Below are 18,910 nucleotides of genomic sequence, written 5' to 3'. Positions count from 1 at the left end.
ATAGATCAATAAAAAGTAGTACAATACCAAACAAAATGAAATATGGTGTAATAAAATTTCTCATTTTCTTCATGATCATAGTTAGAATAACGACTCAAAAAAGATCGCCAACTAAGAAGAAGAAAAAAAGTGAAAAATTGAAAAAGTATTCATCATAACTAGTCAAGTTGCACTCAATAACATCGTATGTCAAATTATTTCTATAATCTAGTACCTTAAATATTATCCATTTCATTTATCATAAGAGTCGACACTATTATTTTTTGAAAAAATTATTTTCGAAATAAGGATACTTTTTTTAAATTAAAAGTAAATTTTACTTTAATTATTAAATATAAACTTCAAAATATTTTACAGACATAAATAATACAATATAATAAAATTTCGCCGATGGAGACATTAGCCGGAATAAAACATTAAATAATATTGTAACACGACAATATTTCAAGCTACAAAGTCCAACTCATTGCCTACATTTTTCTTTGCCTTTAGCTGGACACCTCAGTTAGTTCACAATTGTAAGACAAATGAAAATAATGGAGAAATAAAAGAACACAAGGGAGAGGAAAGGAATTGGTAAATTGGGTCAATTAATATTGGCGGCACTGAAATGATTTGAGATTTATCTATCCTATACAAGAAGGCTGGACTTCAAACTATTGAGAATAAAAAATTAAGGAATTTATCGTGCGTAAATTCAAATTTAGTTGAATCCAATTTAGACGATTTCTTTTTATTTTACAAAAATAAGGCAAATTAGGGCGAGTGGGACATTTTCCTTTGATTGCAAACTACACAGCTCATTTGGTCCAGAGTCTATTATGGTAGGAGTAGTCGTTCTAATTATTTCGTTTTTAACGTTTCATATATGTTCTTTAATGATACAACTTGTAACAATTTTTTGGTGATACTAAAGAGTAAAGACATTTTTTGTCATTGATCACTGCAAATCGAAGAAAAACATAATGAAGCTTTAACAAATAATTAATTTATCAGAATGGTGAAGTATATCTATCATAATTGAACCTTTTTTTGGTTCTTCTTTTGAATTCTAAAAAGTCAAGAAAATATTACTTAAAATATGTGTCTTTCTTGTTATTCGTTTCAAACGATCCTTAGTGAAGATAACTGTGGGGGATCCAATAGTTGATCATCTTATCTGCTATGTAAAGTTTCACTTTTCGTAATAAGAATGATTAGTGATAAAAATAATTTTACTTTGCCTTAATGAAATAGTTTACTGAGCCACACAAACATCTATCATAAATTTTACAAAAAAATATTTTGAAGCGACTCAAATAAAAATGGAACAAATGCAGTATGTATTTCATCATAAATCGTAAGAGTTCGTTGCTAAATTTAGTTACTCTGGTATTTTTTTTAATTGACGGTTTAACTTGTTATACTAAAAGTAATATAGATATATGTTGCACAATCTTTCAAGAACATAGTTGTTTGTTAATAGCCTCCACTTATTTAGCATAAAAGAAAAAGGAATTGACGGACCTTATGAATAATTTTTACTCCTTTCGTCTTTATTTACTCGTTCACTTTTGAATTGAAAAGTTGTTTGTTAATAGCCTCCACTTGTTTAGCATAAAAGAAAAAGGAATTGACGGACTTTATGAATAATTTTTACTCCTTTCGTCCTTATTTATTCGTTCACTTTTGAATTGACAAGTTGTTTGTTAATAGCCTCCACTTATTTAGCAGAAAAGAAAAAGGAATTGAGGGACCTTATGAATAATTTTTACTCCTTTAGTCTCTATTTACTCGTCCACGTTTGAATTGAAACACTTATTAAGAAAATAATTATTAACATATTGAGTTTATCATTTTACTCCTATTAATTATGAAGTGAATGTATTTTCAAGAAGTTTTATTTTTTCAAAAGTAATTAATTGAAGGTATAATAGAATTTTTCTTTTAATTTGTCAAAATAAACAACTAATATAAACGGAAAAATGAACGGAGACAAAGAAAGTGTTAACATTTTATTCTGAAATAACAAATTCCAATGCTATTATCACACATTATGGAATACTTAACTTATTTCAGTACAAGTTGTCCACTTTAGAAGTTACACCCAGATTGAGACACCAATGATTATCATAGGTTATTTATAATTTTACTCTTAACTTAAAAGATTATGCAACTCTCCAAGTATAATAAATATATTTTCTAGTTCCAAAAAGCATGCATTACAACTTAGTAGTACTAAAAATTTTCTAGAATCAAATAAGGTACTAGTTCTAATTATAACTTATTTCAAGACTAATAACTAGATAAGAAATAAGTCAATACAAAAATTTTACAAAAAAGTATCAAATATATTTTTGTATATTTGGAAATAATTTATATATATCTTTTGTTATATTTTAGGGTCATATATACCCCTCTCGTCATATTTTGGTACATATATACCTTTAATTTTAACAGAATGACACATGTCAGTTTAAAAATCAAATAATTCATCCTCAATTACCCAATTACTTAAACACTAGGATGTATTATTTGATTTTTACGCTGACATGTGTCATTCTGTTAAAAGTAAAGATATATATGTACCAAAATATGACGGGAAGACATATATATGACCCTAAAATATAACAAAAGATGTATAAAAACTATTTCTAATAGTATAGAAATACATTTGATCCTTTTCCAAAAATTTTATGCCAAACTATTCGTTGGTTTCTTAGAAGTTTTTGGCCAAAAACATCTTTTAACTATACCCAAAACTTAAACTGCATCCTTAAAGTATCAATTCTAGCAGAAAATATCTTTTAACTATATCTTAAACTTAAAAAACTACATCCTTAAAGTATTATTTTTAGCAGAAAACATTCTTTAAGTTTATAAATGAACAATTTTCATCCTTTTGTTAGATATTGTCAAAAAAACTAATGAATATTACGAAAACATGAATAATTAACGTGATCATCAACAAAAGTTATTCTGCATAATTTCATTACTAGCATATTCAATTGAGAAGAAACATATTTAAACTAATAATATTTTTAATTAAAATTACATAAAAAATTAATCAAAAAAATGGTCAAATTAAATTTTTTTGCATAACTCTTAACTCAATTACGAAAAGTTCACGATAAATATTCTTGGCATATCTAAGAATATTAATTAGGAAGGGAAGAATTAATTTTTGTGTGATATATCGGATAGTTTTACGAGATATTCAAGTAGAAGGATGAAAATTGCTCGCTTTAAAATACTTAAATGATGTTTTATGGTAAGAATGATACTTTAAGGACGTAGTTTAAATTTGTCGTATAGTTAAAAGATGTTTTCTGCTAGAAATAATACTTTAAGGATATAGTTTAAATTTGAAATATAGTTAAAGAATAATTTTTAGCCAAAAACTCGTTTCTTAGCATACCAACTACCATATAGTAGTTGCTATTAGTCCTGCCATCCCAAGCAATAAACATCTAAAAAGTAAAAACCCATTATTGTTAAAAGGCAAGAAAAATTAAAGCAAACTCATGTACTTCACCTTTTATCTCAGAAGAAAACAATTAAAATATTCATAATTAAGTCATAAACAACCAACTAACAACTACCACATTTTTTCCATGGTCTCTTTTGATATAAGAATCAAATTCCAATTAGATAAAATTAGAATCCCAGCATGTGCAAGCAACCAAAAGCACAAAAACAAAATATCAGAGCAGAGAATGGGACACACACTGATAGCAATTTTTACCTATTCTTCCAAACAAACAAAACAAAAAAAAAACATAAAAATGAACTTCTGTCCATTCAGTGACCCCAAACAATGTTAATGTAATTGAGAAAATCAACTCATTTAAATAACATAATACAATTATATTAGAAAAATATCTTCTACACTAATCAATCACCTCTTCTTATTCTTTTCCTTGCTGCTGGAAAAGATAGAGCTCAAACCGAACAAATTTGCTGGAGGAACATTCAATACTGGGCTGATTTTAATCCCATTGATGTAACCTGGAGCTTTTCTCAATGGAGGTTTTTGATAATGACCGTCTGAGGAAGAAACAGAGGATGGCGATTTATGAAAATGATGTTTGTGTTTCATGTTCTGAGTTGAACCGGTTGAATTACTTCGCGATAGAATTGGTAAAGGACATAAAGTTCTTACGTAACTACTAGTACTATTACTACGCTTGAATCTCCAAAATGACTTTGAGCTCTGTTTTTCATCTGTTGATAACCTTTGATTTTTGACGCTTGCGTTGTAAGCGTTATGACTGGGTATGGCCAATTTATGACTTTTTATGGGCGTGTTTTGATCTGAATTTTTGTTTGGTGGAAGAGATGGAGGGATATTTTTTCTTTTAATTTCAATAGGGAGAATTTTTCCATCACAGAAAAGTTCATCAGCTGAAGTAGATTGAAGATCAAAGGTTTGATGAAATACACAAAAATCAAAATCAATAGTAGAGGAGGATGAATTAGTTGATGGAATTTGAACAGAATCTGTTTGTGAAATGTCGTGAGAGAAAGAAAAACGAGGACTAGAATCATCTGAACATAGTTCAATCGCCATGGTAAGAAAAATACGTATGAATTTGAAAGCATAGGGGTTATGGAAAAGATGAATTTAAACAAATGGGGTGGTAGAGGAGGGGGCCTAGGGTTAGCAAAGTCCATATCTAACTACTACACTAATGAAAATTGCAACCGTCAAACTGACCCCATGCATTGAAAAAAACAAGTTTGATTAATTTAATCTACTAGGGAAAAGTGGAGTGGAGCATTCAATTTTGCTACACAAAAAGCTTATTGTTTCTTTTATTTCACCTCCATATTTTTTTTTACCAAGATTCATATCGCATAAAAATAGATATAAATTAATTAAAATATTGATACTTCATCAGAAATTTGTATGTCTAAAATATTAATTAAAGAAAATGCAACATCTAGAATTAATCTCGAGACACACAAATTGCAAAGAAGCACAACACGCCAACTCAATTATTTGTTATAATGTGCACGTTTAATTATATGAACCTTATTTAGGAATATAAATGTATGTTCACATAATTTATTTTTTTAAAAGTTAATAGGTGCATGTTCGTCACTGCCTCAAAGGGAAAAGCTTCTCTAACAAAGATTTTTATATGCATGAAATTTACAATCAAGATCTCTTACCAAGAAAGAAACTGATTTATCTGAATGCTCTACTATAAAAAATTATCGCTGCGTTTAGGGAATGTGTTGAAAAAGGTGAAGAATTGAGGAGGCACCGAAAGGCAAGTGAAGATGGATTCTTGGAGACTTCATAGTGAAATCAATTTGAATTATGTCATAACTATAATTTATTTATTCATAAAAGGAGAATCATTTTATGTGTGTTTTTTTTTTCTCTCTGCTTATTTTTGGCGGAAAAAATCATGTGATAATATAAAAAAAATATTAATATTTAAATTCTTGTCTAATTTTATTCATATCAATTAAGTGGGTTGGTCAAATTTTAATTTTATCATCAATTCTGGAAATGGTAAATAGACTATTAATGAGTCATAATCATTTATATTCATGAACCATTAACTATTCTTTATTATTCATTGACATTTAGTACTTTTTATTGTCTATTATTCATTAGCCATCAATTTATAGCCTTGAATATGACTTTTACTTCTATAATTTTATGTTTGATACATTTTCAAACTACCATCAAAGGTCCAATTCTTATTGTCATTAGCTGCTTATTTAATTTATTTATTAATGTTAAAGTCTCCAGCCATTTTCTCGTGAACATTACGCAAATTTACTTTGCTTATTTTTTAGCTCTTACTTTTTCGTATGTCGACCGGACATGAGAATTATCTCAGCTCATGCATGAGTTTATCGAAATAACTTCTGGTCTCTCACTTCCTTCTATTCAACATAGGACAACTTTTTCAAACCAAAAGGGCTCAAAAAGGTTCAATTAAACACTTGTAAATTTTTTTAAACTCGTAAATTTTTGCATATAATTTTTCAACTAAGGGTATGCTTCCGCCCCTTTACGTAGGATTCGATGTATTTACTTTCATGTATCCTCCCAACCAAAAGTTTCTACATTTGCTCATGTAATGTCATTTTTCTTTCAATTAGCATCCTGATATGCTCTTTTAATTTGGAGAAGCTATATATGAAACATGGCATGAAGTACTATTATACACAAAACAATGAAACATGACACAGGAATTATTATTATCCAAAGCTATGAGATCAGACATAACATGATTCTCCAAAAAATTGATTCACGCTATCTCGACATACAACCACACGAGTACTTATTAGCATATCAATGAATAGCCACCAGGCCTAAAATTAGCTTCGCCTAAGTCTAGAGGATTCTATAAATTCATTTGAATTGACTTATTTTAGGATTTTTTGAGCCAATAGAATTTATTGCAATTAGTATTTGAATTTTGTATATCAAAAGCCAACTTATTTGGATCAATTTTGAAATATCGCATTAAATTTTTACTCTGTAAGTTATTACAATCCGCAATAATTTTATGATCAGCTATTCTTCCAAATTTATGACAAGCCAAAGTTGCTCATCAATTTGAAACTAGTTAGAATTCGTGACCAAATTATGATGATCTGATATGATTTATGAAGCATGTTTTGACCAAATTAGTTAATACACTAATTAACATATGTTAGCTTCATTAAATTATATAATAATAGATTTTAATGTAAATATGCTGTGGATAAGTTTTTTCCTTTATTGAATATTTAAAGAATTAATAAAATTTTCAATTGAACTGAAAGGAAAAAAAGAGAGAGGATTGTCAGCTGGAGGAAACTGTTGGACTAAAGTGGGCCAAGTGGATAAAGAAATAAAGGCGGGAAAAACGGAATGTTGATTCAAGTTCCTCTTGTTACTGCCTCAACAATGTAATCCGAAAAATAGCAACAAAATTCCGCCGGTAGAATCAACGAGGAAGAGTCACCGGCCGGCCAGTTGGAGGAGCTCCATCAACAAACTCTAGCCGCCTCCTTCTGGCTTCCACTGTCTCTCTAATTGTTAAAGCAATTGCGTGCAATGCACAAAAGCTGACCAATTTCAACAAAAACCTTTTCGTAGAATCACGCCTGCGAATCGGAATCGGGAGACTGGAAATTCAATTTGATTGTGTTGGAAGAAAAAATGAAGGCGAATTGGGAGGTGAAGGATTGTTGTAACCACGACCAAGTCATCTTCCTTGTGACCATTGCTGTCTACACCGTCTTCATTTTTATCGTAACTTTCTCTCTCTAATTCTCTTTCATGTCTTTGTCTAATGCTTTACTATCCTGGAAAATGTCACCTCCATTAGAAGATCCAATATTTTTTTCCCTCTCAATTGTTCAAATTGGTGCGCGGTAACTCTGTTGTTCTATGGCTTCTTTTTTTTTAACTTCAATAACAACTAGGTCACCTACCTGGGTGCTTGACGATCCAATAATTGACAAAGCATAAAGTAGCTAATCTATTATCATAAATTAGGTCATAGTATTATTAATGACGCCTATAGCTTGGTTTTCATGGATTTCTTTAGCAAGAATCTCAATGGGCTGACATAATTAAGTTTCAAGAGGAAATGTTGTTCATTACGCAGCTCCAAATGTTACAATCGAAACTGAGTACTTCTAAATATTAGATCACCTGCTTTTGATTCAAAGTCAGTGTGAAATTGGATGATTTAGATAGTTCCTATGGGAATTGATTAAAAAAGCTGATTCATAACGTGCTGCTTTACCTCCATGTGTTTAAGCTTTTAAGTAATACACATAATTTGGTTGACACATGCTCCATTTCATCTGTGTGTATATGACATCTGATACGATAAGAATATTTTGAGTTGATAATTTTCAGTAGAGAAAAAACTTGATGTGTCTATATGTTTATACGTATCAGCTTGTCTTTTCGACTCATTGATGGTCTTCTTAAGAGTAAATAGAATGCCGAATTTGCATATATTCACAAGTGCAATACCATGTAATTAGCAAAATAATCTAGCCAGATTTCTTTGCATATGGCAACTTATCAAAAGTTCTACGAGTAGAAATTAACCAATTCTTGTTTTAGTTTTTGTCTGAAATATTTTTTGTTGTTTCTTCTTTGACGGTTTTTCACATTCAGTTTGCTTTTTTCTTTTAACAATTGAAACAGTTATGGAGAACATTTATTATAACTCCTTTCAAGCTCATTACTGTGTTTCTTCATGAAGTAAGCCATGCAATTGCTTGTAAGCTCACATGTGGAGAGGTAATCTCTCCTCTTCAATTCTATAAGATGTAAATGATTTAGGAATTTCATCAAAATCATCTGTACTTTTATACCAATCCAATTCCATTACTATATAAACCAAAAGTGTGATGTAAAAAAGTGAATTGCCTTAAACCCTGGTATTATGTGGCTTGTGGTGAATGATAAGACATGGTTTGGGTGCTGCTTCATGCTAGATTATCGTGTGCAGAATTGGTTTACCAGATCAACAGAAGTTGATAATGTCATAATTAATTTGCACATTAGTTTTTATCTGAACAATTCTTGTTCTGGTTTACTAGTACAGGTGGTGGGCATAAAAGTTCATGCCAATGAGGGGGGAGTGACACAAACTCGTGGTGGTCTTTCGTGGGTGATCTTGCCTGCTGGATGTAACTACCCTTCCTTAGAAACAATTTTGAATATACTTTTAAGCACTTGGCTTCATTTCCTAAAAGACAAAATGAAGTATCTTCTTAAATTAAAAATTGATATGCATTTCAAAATTAGCTCATCCTCTATAGTTTGCTTTGTCTACTTAACCTTTTCTCTATCTGACTATTGTTGTCATTCTTTGTTTTCTTTTTTTTTTTTTGGCCTGAAGATCTGGGTTCATCTTTTTGGGGAATGGTTCTCATACTCGCATCGACAAATGTTCTCAGTGCAATGATAGCAGCTGGTTGTTTTATTGCCGCTTTGCTTATCGTGCTCTGCCTTGCAAAAAATGTATGAAACTAAGACTTGCATTTATATGTTGAACAAAGACTGTAGATAAACAGGTTTTTAAATTATTGTATCTTAAGTTTTACTTTTTACTTGTGTAGTCTAACCTTGCTTTTCTCTCTTGAACAGTGGACACTTCGCGGACTTTGCATTGGTTTGTACATTCAGGATCCTGATAAGTTTTAGTACTTGATATACAACTGTTATTTTGTCTTCAGTCATTGATTGCAACAGACTGCATTTTCCAGGATTCATCATTTTCATTGGTGGAATTTGGGCTCTGCAAATACAAACAGAAGTTCGTATGCTCCGTTATGTAATTCTCTTCATAGGTGTGAACTTCTCTTCGTCCTTTCTCCTTTCAATTTTGCTGTGTTGCTTATAAGGGGATTCTCATTTACTGCAGGTGTTATGAACAGCTTGTTTTCTGTATATGGTATGAAGTATCCTTTCTATTTATGAAATAAGAATCCTCCATCGAAGATGTGACTTGGCCTAACAAACATGACAATGCAGATATCTATGATGACTTGATATCTCGAAGAGTGAACACAAGTGATGCTGAGAAATTTGCTGAACTTTGTCCGTGCTGTTGTGCTGGTCCTTTTTGGGGAGTCCTCTGGTTAGTCATAGTTTTTAAGAAGAGCTGATTCTTCTCATTATCTTGTGGTTATATGTTATTCACCTACTGTGAACAATTTTATAGGGGAATGATATCTTTTGCATTTCTTTTTGGAGCTATGTATCTTGGACTTGCCCTTTTATCTTGAGGTATTTTCTTCGCTATTACTTCTAGTTTTGTTAACTTGTAATGTTTTAGTGATCAATTTTATTTTTCTTAAAGAAGGGAAAATGAAGTTATGTCAGCCAACTGTTAATACAGAAAAATGGAAGATATTATGAGAAAGCTTGATTTGTTCTTAGGTTCTCAGTGACTTATAATTGTTTTATATTCTTCTTGTGGACCAAAGGGGCTAGACTTACATGCATTATGAAGCTTTTAGCTTTGAGGTGTCCTCTGAATCTGATTCTTTTCACCTGTTTAGGTCTTTTCAGATGGTTTAACGTCCTTACAATATGGCAGAGCAGAGTTCCTATCCTCTGTTTAGTATTTCATCAAACATATTAGATGTTACATTCATTTGTCCCGGGATGCACTCCTGTCCTCAACCCAGTGAGCACATTCTTTTTATCCCCTATTAGATGGGGTTAGTACAGTTGTGTCTTGTATTTGTACCATGGTTTCCTGTTCAGCTGATTCCTGTGCCAGAACCTTTCCAGACATTTGTAAGTCGTGGTTCAATTAGACAACAAGTTATGCAGAGATATCCTCTATTGCTGAATAGATCGCTCACTCTGCATAGATTAGGCATGCATGCATTCCAGCCCCTTTTAGTTGAAGTGACGCTCTTTGTTTACATCCATTAGTTTGTCAATTGTTCTAGATTCAGTAAGTACAGAGGGTTGTTTGATGCCTCAACATGATGTGTTACCCCTTGTATTTTGTTCAACTAGAGAACTTGATTGGTTTTCCAACTTCGAAAAGTGTCTGGCTTTTGGAAAACAGGGAGTTATTGAAATATCGCCTGGATAATCCTTTGAAATACGACCTGCAAATCCTCCCCAAGTTCTGATAATTTCTCGTTTTAGCGTTCTAATTAACCATAATTGAGGGTTTATATAACAGGTTGGCTAATCAAAGGAATGAAACTATGCACTATTATTCTAACAGATCTAGCTCTAGCACTGACATTAGATACAAAGAGACTGGCAACTGGGACAGATCCAAGCTTCAGATAACATATGTAACAACTAATGTATGGTCAAGTCATACAAGTTACAAAGGTGTTAGACAATCTTATATATGAGCAAAATTATCCCGTAGTAATCCCACCAGAAAGCCACCAAATAAACTTACCACCTTACAACTGGTTTGATTCTCTACTACAACCCCCTTGTACCCTTAATAAGTGTAGTCAAAGGCTACAGCCATGACACAGTGCACACTACAACTTAAAGATAAGTTGCACTTAAATACTCGCAGGGATCAATCAAACCTACTATGTGGCTGGCAATGCCAGTCACCCTATAAACTTAAGAGAGGTCAAGAATATTCCATTTCACCTATTTGTATAAGTAGACTGCAGGCAAAACATTTCGGACATGGATTTGGTGATGGCAGCCTGACTTTTGACATAATTTAGATTGTAAGGTGGTCACAAAAAGCCTTCATCTAAAAAATCTGGTATCATGATGCTTGAAAGTGATTATACACACGATCATATGTCCAAATCATCATCAGGGTCCTCATCTGAATCTGGCATCTCATCATCTGAATCGCGAAAATATATTATCTCACCCCTCCCAGAATCCTCTGTTGTTTGCAGTTTCTCAACTGAAGCTTGTTTCTCCTCATTTTCGCTCTCGTTAAGTGATTTACGACCATCATAGATTTGAATGGGTTTACCAGTTCCTGAGAGAGGCAAAACAACAACTTTTACTTCTGAACTGAGTTTTCACTTTATCTGCACAGCAGAGGAACAAATCTGTCATAACAAACTAAACTCAAGGTCCATGCATACCTTGATGTTCAAATGGGAGTACAACTTTTGCTCGGTCTAATCTTTCCTTCTCTGACAATTCTAAATTGAATTGCACCTGTCACAAAAAATATTTTTGGCATTAATGTATCTAACTTCCAATTTCTCCCAAAAAATCTGTGCATATATCATAATTGGAGCCCACTGTAGGTACACCTGCACCATTGAAAAAAAAGGGGAGAAGCTAGTACAGTACTTACTATATTAGGTTTGAACTGCAAAATAACTCACCTTGGGAACAAGACTTTGTGCAGTGATTCCATCTTCAGATGAAACTTCAGTAATTTTGATGCCTGATCCCTCAACATAAAGCTCTTCCCTCTAAAAAAAATAGATTTTTAACAGTGTAAGATGAAGTGTTCATGCTATCTTATGAGGGGAACAGATAAAGAGGTTACCATCACTCTGACACGTCCATTTCTGCGTTTAAAGCGTACATGAAATTTTCCTCTCTTAAAGGACTGTTCCACCATTGGGAGGTCCTCTGAGGTGTTTCTCTGTCCATTTGTTCTTTGAACTATTGGTTCCACATCCGCATGCATAGTGGACAAATATTCAAGAGTGGCAGCCACCTTGGCCTCATGAAGGTCCACATGCAACAAGCAGAATATGCATGAGACCTGGTCTGCGAGCAAGATAAATTTGTTTAGGTAACTCCTTGCAGTCCATACAAGAACATGCCAAGAGTATTTTGGTTCTGTTTGACAGCATAAACCAAGCTGGTGGACTTATTTTTCTCAACGTTCTCAATGGATTATACCATTGTGTTTATGCCAGGCAGACAGAAATAATGGAGTAACCATATCCAGAAAAATATATATCCAGGCAAAGTAGGCAGCGACAAGAACACAGTTTACTACAGATAGCAGGGGTCCAAGGTAGAAATCAGAACAAAGTTGTAAAGGCAGCACGAAATCTCCTAAAACTAACCATAAGAAGGAAACTTCATACATCTAGCAAAAGGAAAATTTTGATGCCCAAATCTGGGAAATGCAGATATCATGATTTCTCCAGCAGGAATATCCAGTTGTTTAGGTTAACATATAATTGTGGCTTAGTGTTTATAACAGATGGAAGCCAACAGCAAATCTTGATTTCACAGTTAGCTGTCATAACATTTGCACCACAAAATTTTCATTACTAAGCTACAACACATGATGGCCAAAAATAACTGTGCCTACCATGACTGCGAAGATGACTTAAGATTCTTGCCACGGAAGGTAGAGATGAATGTCTCAAGATCTCACTAACCTGGAAAAAGAATTAGAAAGTTAATATGATGGTATTCAGAGAAATGGAGAAATCACAAATAGGGAGACATTTGCTGTTTAGAAATGCAGTAACATGCAAATGTTCAAACTGAAATCAATGGATTTCTTAGTATTAAAAAATTATGCATGTCTCTAGATCTTACTGAAAATTCAGTTATTTCTCTTTCAACAACTGAAGCAAAAAGTAATTCGCTTCTTTAGTTTATCATCATAGCCTTCAAATTTTTTGTGCCTTAGTATCTACTTGTAATGATAAAACATTTAAATAGTTGATTCACTGCAAAGCAGTAGCTTCTTAAAGAGATTAATCTTAATAGTTAATACTTAAGTACTACTTAGGTGGTCGTTTTGCTTTCCTTTCTTTTTTTAATTAAAATTTTACCTTTTGGTGACAGGAAAACTTTGCATTAGAATTTGGAATGATACATCAGAACTCGGAACATCATTTTACCTCAAAAAGGAGGATATTTCTAGTTAAGTAATAAGAAAGATTTACGCAATAAATACATTGTCAACTAGCATCTCAAAATGTACTGGTACTTTAAAATTATCAACTTAGATATACAACCAACGCAACCTTTCTCAAGAGAAACTCTTATCATTTTGGAACTTATAAACTGATTCAATGCCACAGAGCTAGCGACATTATTTTGAATGAAATACAGCATAAACCAGAAATGAGAAGTCCTACAGACAAATTATGCTTCACCTCCTATTTGGTGAAGACAGGTAAATAACTTAAAAGAAGTGAGACATCTAACTGAACGCCATGCTACAGTGAGATATAAATGCCTTAATTAACACACTTTCTATTTCTAAAGCATCCTTTTCTGCACAAACTCATCTAATATCTTGATCTAGTCGGGTAAAACAGTTCTTATGAGTAAGAGAAGTGTTCAGAGTTTGTTTAAAAGGTTATGCAACTATTTAGGAACCATATCTTATTTGCTTCCCATAAGTTGACAGTGAAATCAAGAATGATACAACTAGAATTCTATATTGCTAGAGAATTTGACTAAGCAACTGCTTTCGACTGCATAGGCTGAAGATTTTCCCAGTCAACTAGACGAGGCAATTATTTATCTTTTCCATAATTTGAAACATTGTGTATCGAGAACTCGGAATTATTAAACCTGAAAAATTCAGTGGCTACATTGAGATTTGAGCATCAGTCTCAATAAAACGAAATATGGGGATCAGTTGATGGAGATGATAAACTGGCATGATGGTATAGCCACTATGCAAACCTACAAATTGTGGGTTCTAGTAATAAAACAATAGCTCTGGTTCAATACTGTAGGTAAAGTAAGAAACTAGAGAAGTTTCCTCGCGTATAAGTGCCCAATATTGTGTGCATTCACAAAGGGACAGGAGAACTTTCATGGCTTGTAACTGGAAAGCAAGGTAGAAGAACTAATCTAAGAAAAATCTAGGAAGTTTCCTCAATAAATGTGCGCACATTTATGTAGCATACTGACAAAATAGAAGGTGCGACAGAACTTTAAGACTGCTGATTGTCATGTTTGATTGTTTTTTATGTGATTGATGTTTCAATCGCTAGAGAAATGGATAGAGTAATTTTTCATCCTTTGAAGAAGTTGATGACCAAAAGGTGCAAGTTTTTACCTAAATCAGGCTTCCTATTGAGCGGTAATAAGAGAAGAGAACCTTTTATGTGAATGCTGGACGAAAATTCCAACAGGCCTTCTGAGAAGTTTCCTTCAACAAAAACTAACTAGGACAAACTATTGGTTGCTCGCTATCTGGGATAACTACACATCTTTGCAACAAATTACGGTATCTAGAAGTGAAATTCAAACCAAACAATCTGAATCAATGAAAAAATCACTTGACACATAAGCAACATCCATTCTCTGCTTACTGAACCAAACTAAAATTAACTAGCATTACCGAGTCTATTGCAACTGCAAATCTCCCTTTTCCCTCTTCAACAATTTCTGCAATAATTGCAACAAACAAGATCCATTTGAATTTCCCAAAGCACAACAAAAGTTTATCCTAAACTTTGGGAGTGCCCAAATTAACAAAAATTCTCAAATCCTTACCTTTTCCAAGTTCAATAATGGAAGACAAAACCTTGTCCAATTCTTTCAAGTTCTTACATAAGGTAGTTTTCAGTAAGGTCTCTTCGTAGGGATTTCTTACAGTTCCCCTCTCCAATAACTTGTTTTTCCATCCAAGAGGATCAGAATAGCAATCTAAAACTCTTAGCCTGATTTGTGAGCAAAAATCAGTACATAAAAAGAATCACATATTTTATCCTCATAATTAACATTTACTCACTAAACGAAGGAAGATTCTAACCATTTACTCGATGAAGAAACGTCGAAACCTTTATTCTTCAACAGTTCAACATAGAACGATGGAGGCCGTGATAAAGCGACCAGCACAACACCTCTGTATGAACAATCAATTAACGAATTTATCAAATTATCACATAAAAGAAGTTCGATAACTATTAGTGAATTTCATGAAGAAGCGAACTGACCGAGCTTGTGATTTACCGGCAAGAATGTTAGAAGTAAGTTGCGTAAGAATATGGTTGAAGACGAAGGAACCGAGAGGCGCGTCGATAGTATCCTTTATAGTTAGAGCAGGAGCGTGTTCTCCTTCGAATGCTCCATCACGTAGAGCTCTACAAATTGTTTCGGCCATTGTTGAACACAGAGAAATGCGAATTCCGGAGAGGGAAAAAATGGCGGAGAAAACCCTCGGTTTGAAGAACCTTGTAATGTTTATTTTGGCCCCTTTGGTTTCGATACAATTCACTTTACACCCAATCCTTTTCTCTTATTCCTCCGGATTTCATAAGTTTTCAAATTTCTTCTTTGGTCTTATAAGTTATGATGATAGTAGAGAATTCGACTTATAATAATGATTTATCGTATCAAAATATATTGTTATCGTAATGCTCATAAAATTAAATATAATTTAGAGGATAAATAATAGGAAAAATTATATAAAATGACAAACTAATAAATTAAATGAAATGTTATAATCATACTTTGATTTAATTATGCAATATAACAAACTGTTTGTCTGTCACCTCTCTCTCCCTCAAACTCTCACTCGCCACTCTCCCTCTCTTGCTTCATCTCTCACTCGCTCCGTCTCACTTTTATACAAACAAAAATGCATTTGTGTTTGTATAAAACAAGAAAAAATCATATATATACGTATATTTTCGTCCCACTCTCTCTCCTCTCCCAGATCTCGATCACTACCCTCGCCTCTATCGCTTATACAAACATAAAAGAAATGTAAAAATTGTGTTTTTGTTTGTATAAAGCAAGAAAAAATTGTATATACACATGTAAATACATATATCTTCATCCTATACACTTATAATTATACAATATAAATATTGTCATGCCCAATTTTCTTTTAGTCTTTCTCTCTTTCTCGTTTTATGCATACACAAATTATACAATTAATTTGTATACAATTGTTTTCTTTTGTATATGTGTAAAGAATTAGACAATTGATTTATTTGTATATGTATAGCGAATTATACATAAGCACAATTATGCAAACTTTGTTATACCATACAAACATAAATTTTTGTATTTACTATATAGGAAAGTTGTTTATAATAATATCTCACTAATTATTCAGATCTTATTATTGTTATGGCCGATTAGAATAATAATAAGACTAGATAGCCATATAACATGCCTCAAAATCAAATTGAAGTACCAATCACCTTTTTATCTTCCATAACTATTACTGTAATAATTTAAATTAGTTATGAGTAATTCTATGATTAAACTTTTCTAACAATTAAGTTGGCATGATGACTGTCTTAATATTCTTCTTTTTTCTTGACGGTGAGATGGATTGTTTAAGGAAAAATAATGTGTTTAGCAGAATGATTAGAGGGATTTTAGGTTTTAGTTGATTTATGAACTACTTTATGAACGTCCCAAAATAAATAATATTATGTTTACCTCTCTAATCTTTCATAACATCACTTCCTCTCTTATACAATAAAATGCAATAATAATAATTTATAAGAACGCAGAGAAAATGATCAAAAATCTCCTCAACTTATAGTCAGATTTTCAGCTACACATTTATATTTTATGGGAGTTCTCTTACCTCCCTAAACATTTTAAAAGTAGAATATATAATTCCTTAAAAACTCATCCCAAGATTCATATTAAGTGGTGAAGGACATGCGCCTGTCACGTCATATAGATTTTTTAATGTATAAAAAAGGTAATATACATAAACAGATCCCTAAACTTGTTGGTCTTTTTCCCTCAGGTATCATAACTATGCTATTTTCCGATTGAATCATTGAACCGCCCATAATTTGTTTCTTATAAGCACTGATGGTTGATGTGGAACCAAATTTTGTGAGGTTATTGATAGAGAGGATACATATGTTGTTCCAAAACTCATTAGTTCAATTGATAATGAAAATATTCGAGAATAATTGTGTTTTACTTAAAGTCATTTGAACCCATTAGAAAACAAATGAGACTAACACATAGTTTGTCTTCATTCCTTTAATCAAAATCATTACAATACGAACACAATTTAGGTACTTACAATAGAAAAGTCTATCAAAATCAGCCAACAGTGTTTAAAAGGAACAAATTATGGGTAGTTCAATGATATAATAGGAAAATGACATAGTTGAGATACATGAGGGGGAAAACCCAACAACTCTAGGGATCTATTTATGAGTTTGACCTATAAAAAATAATTATTTTGTTTTCTTTATCTCCAGAAGTGGCATCAACCATTTGCCGGAGTCTTCTCTGTTGAAATTGCCTTTTTTTTCTTTAACTCATTTAATGTAGCTATGATTTTCTTCCATCCACCAAAAATTTTCAACAATATTCATCTAAATTTCTCTCAATTCAACCTTCGAAAACCCCCTCTCTCGTTGCATATTTTGCTACTGCTTGTGAGTGTTTTTTTCGAACTCACACTTTGCTCTAAGAGAAAGATAGTTATGGAGGACAAGACAGTCTCTATTCGTACATGCAAATTCATGACCAACAGGCTTCTCTCCAGGAAGCAATTCATTATTGATGTACTTCCTAGACACCAAGGTTGAAAAGTCTAGGAAATAAATCCGCAATTTACAATTGGAGATTGATTTGATTTTTTTTTTTAAAAAAACTTTTGAAAATCACTATTTTTTTTCAATAATCACCAAATTACCCTTCAAAATCTCCATTTCTACACCACTTCCTTCTTTTTCTCTCAATATTAATGAAATTTCACTCAAACTCATTATCAATTCAATGCTTCAAAAAGTCGGTCAATTTTGAAAATTAAATTTTTAGATCCAATTAGTTTAGTTTAGTTAGATAAAAATCTATGGAATGAAGATTTTGTAAGATTTAGTGATGGATGAGTGAAGTTTATATGGTGAATCATAGGTGCCGTCTTCGCTGCTGCCATTTGTTGCTGGTATTTCTTCTTCATAAAAAGAAGAGAAGAAAATGAGCCTCAAAAGTATAAAAATAAAATAAAAGGAAACATTAAAAGTAGAAAATTAATAATGAAATAAAAAATATTTATAAAGTTAAAGTTTTATTATTTCTTTTTGTTCCCACTCTCTCAAAGAGAATGAACTACACATTCTTTGCCACCTCACCACATAGGGAGCAAATAACTTCATTTAAAAAAAAAATTAAGGGGGTAATAGGACAATCGTGAAGTATAAGTGTGTGGTTGAGATTTCAGCTATATATTAGGAAATTTTTTTACCATTTCCTCTAAGAAGTATCATGATTTTTAATAATACAAGTATGTAAAAGAGTAATTTATCTCATTTATTAGAGGAAAGGCTCAAAATAGTCCTTCATCTTTGAGTTAAGACTCGAAGTGATCCTTAAATTTTCACATGAAGCATTAATAGTCCCTCGTGTTTGCGATATTGGTGCACTTTTGATCCTTTCCTAAGTTTTGCCTATTTTTAACATTAATTTTGCCCAAAATTTCATATAAGGAATGTCCAATTGTCTTTTTGTATATTTAATAGAAATAATAACTTTATCTGAGAGAAATGATAAGAAAAATACTTT

At 32.2% G+C, this 18,910-nt stretch overlaps 3 protein-coding genes across 11 annotated transcripts; 1 reads left to right on the top strand and 2 right to left on the bottom strand.

Moving 5' to 3' along the window:
- Nucleotides 1-3,877: 3,877 nt before the first annotated feature.
- LOC101266288 (uncharacterized) lies at nt 3,878-4,549 on the bottom strand. The gene has a single exon (XM_004232301.5). The coding sequence runs from the start codon at nt 4,547-4,549 to the stop codon at nt 3,878-3,880; it is 672 nt and encodes a 223-aa protein (XP_004232349.1).
- A 1,846-nt stretch (nt 4,550-6,395) lies between these two features.
- LOC101266890 (uncharacterized) lies at nt 6,396-13,493 on the top strand. Of its 9 annotated transcripts, XR_011214922.1 has the most exons (12): nt 6,396-6,484; nt 6,772-7,243; nt 8,156-8,251; nt 8,559-8,643; nt 8,856-8,977; nt 9,104-9,128; nt 9,223-9,306; nt 9,381-9,410; nt 9,491-9,596; nt 9,681-9,745; nt 11,725-12,224; nt 12,352-13,239. XR_011214922.1 is itself a non-coding variant. In XM_010318029.4 (11 exons), the coding sequence occupies exons 2-10, from the start codon at nt 7,151-7,153 to the stop codon at nt 9,742-9,744; spliced, it is 705 nt and encodes a 234-aa protein (XP_010316331.1). In that variant the 5' UTR covers nt 6,396-6,484; nt 6,772-7,150; the 3' UTR covers nt 9,745; nt 13,241-13,493. The 9 variants fall into 9 exon arrangements, 8 of the variants coding, with proteins under 8 accessions (XP_010316331.1, XP_019067965.1, XP_019067964.1 ...); XM_010318029.4 differs by lacking the exons at nt 11,725-12,224; nt 12,352-13,239 and adding an exon at nt 13,241-13,493; XM_019212420.3 differs by lacking the exon at nt 11,725-12,224.
- On the bottom strand, nt 10,750-15,670 carry LOC101266583 (elongator complex protein 5). The gene is made up of 9 exons (XM_004232302.5): nt 15,355-15,670; nt 15,171-15,263; nt 14,912-15,078; nt 14,757-14,803; nt 12,756-12,825; nt 11,973-12,199; nt 11,806-11,895; nt 11,557-11,632; nt 10,750-11,447 (listed from the first exon to the last, which is right to left on the bottom strand). Exons 1-9 carry the CDS (start codon nt 15,519-15,521, stop codon nt 11,254-11,256), a joined length of 1,131 nt encoding a protein of 376 aa, XP_004232350.1. The 5' UTR covers nt 15,522-15,670; the 3' UTR covers nt 10,750-11,253.
- Between the last annotated feature and the right edge of the window lie 3,240 nt (nt 15,671-18,910).

Source organism: Solanum lycopersicum, chromosome 2, assembly GCF_036512215.1.
Source record: "Solanum lycopersicum chromosome 2, SLM_r2.1".
NCBI lineage: Eukaryota > Viridiplantae > Streptophyta > Magnoliopsida > Solanales > Solanaceae > Solanum > Solanum lycopersicum.
The sequence above is the reverse complement of the archived record's forward strand: the minus strand, read 5'-3'. Positions and strand labels throughout refer to the sequence as shown.

What these genes read in the sequence shown, in the direction of transcription:
- LOC101266288 (XM_004232301.5), bottom strand. Translation starts at nt 4,549, where the DNA reads ATGGCGATTGAACTATGTTCAGATGATTCTAGTCCTCGTTTTTCTTTC.
- LOC101266890 (XM_010318029.4), top strand. Translation starts at nt 7,151, where the DNA reads ATGAAGGCGAATTGGGAGGTGAAGGATTGTTGTAACCACGACCAAGTC. An exon ending in TTATGTAATTCTCTTCATAG is followed by an intron (nt 9,307 to 9,380) that starts GTGTGAACTTCT and finishes CATTTACTGCAG; the next exon opens with GTGTTATGAACAGCTTGTTT. An exon ending in CAGCTTGTTTTCTGTATATG is followed by an intron (nt 9,411 to 9,490) that starts GTATGAAGTATC and finishes ATGACAATGCAG; the next exon opens with ATATCTATGATGACTTGATA.
- LOC101266583 (XM_004232302.5), bottom strand. Translation starts at nt 15,521, where the DNA reads ATGGCCGAAACAATTTGTAGAGCTCTACGTGATGGAGCATTCGAAGGA. An exon ending in GTTTCTTCATCGAGTAAATG is followed by an intron (nt 15,079 to 15,170) that starts GTTAGAATCTTC and finishes CTCACAAATCAG; the next exon opens with GCTAAGAGTTTTAGATTGCT. An exon ending in ATGGACGTGTCAGAGTGATG is followed by an intron (nt 11,896 to 11,972) that starts GTAACCTCTTTA and finishes TATTTTTTTTAG; the next exon opens with AGGGAAGAGCTTTATGTTGA.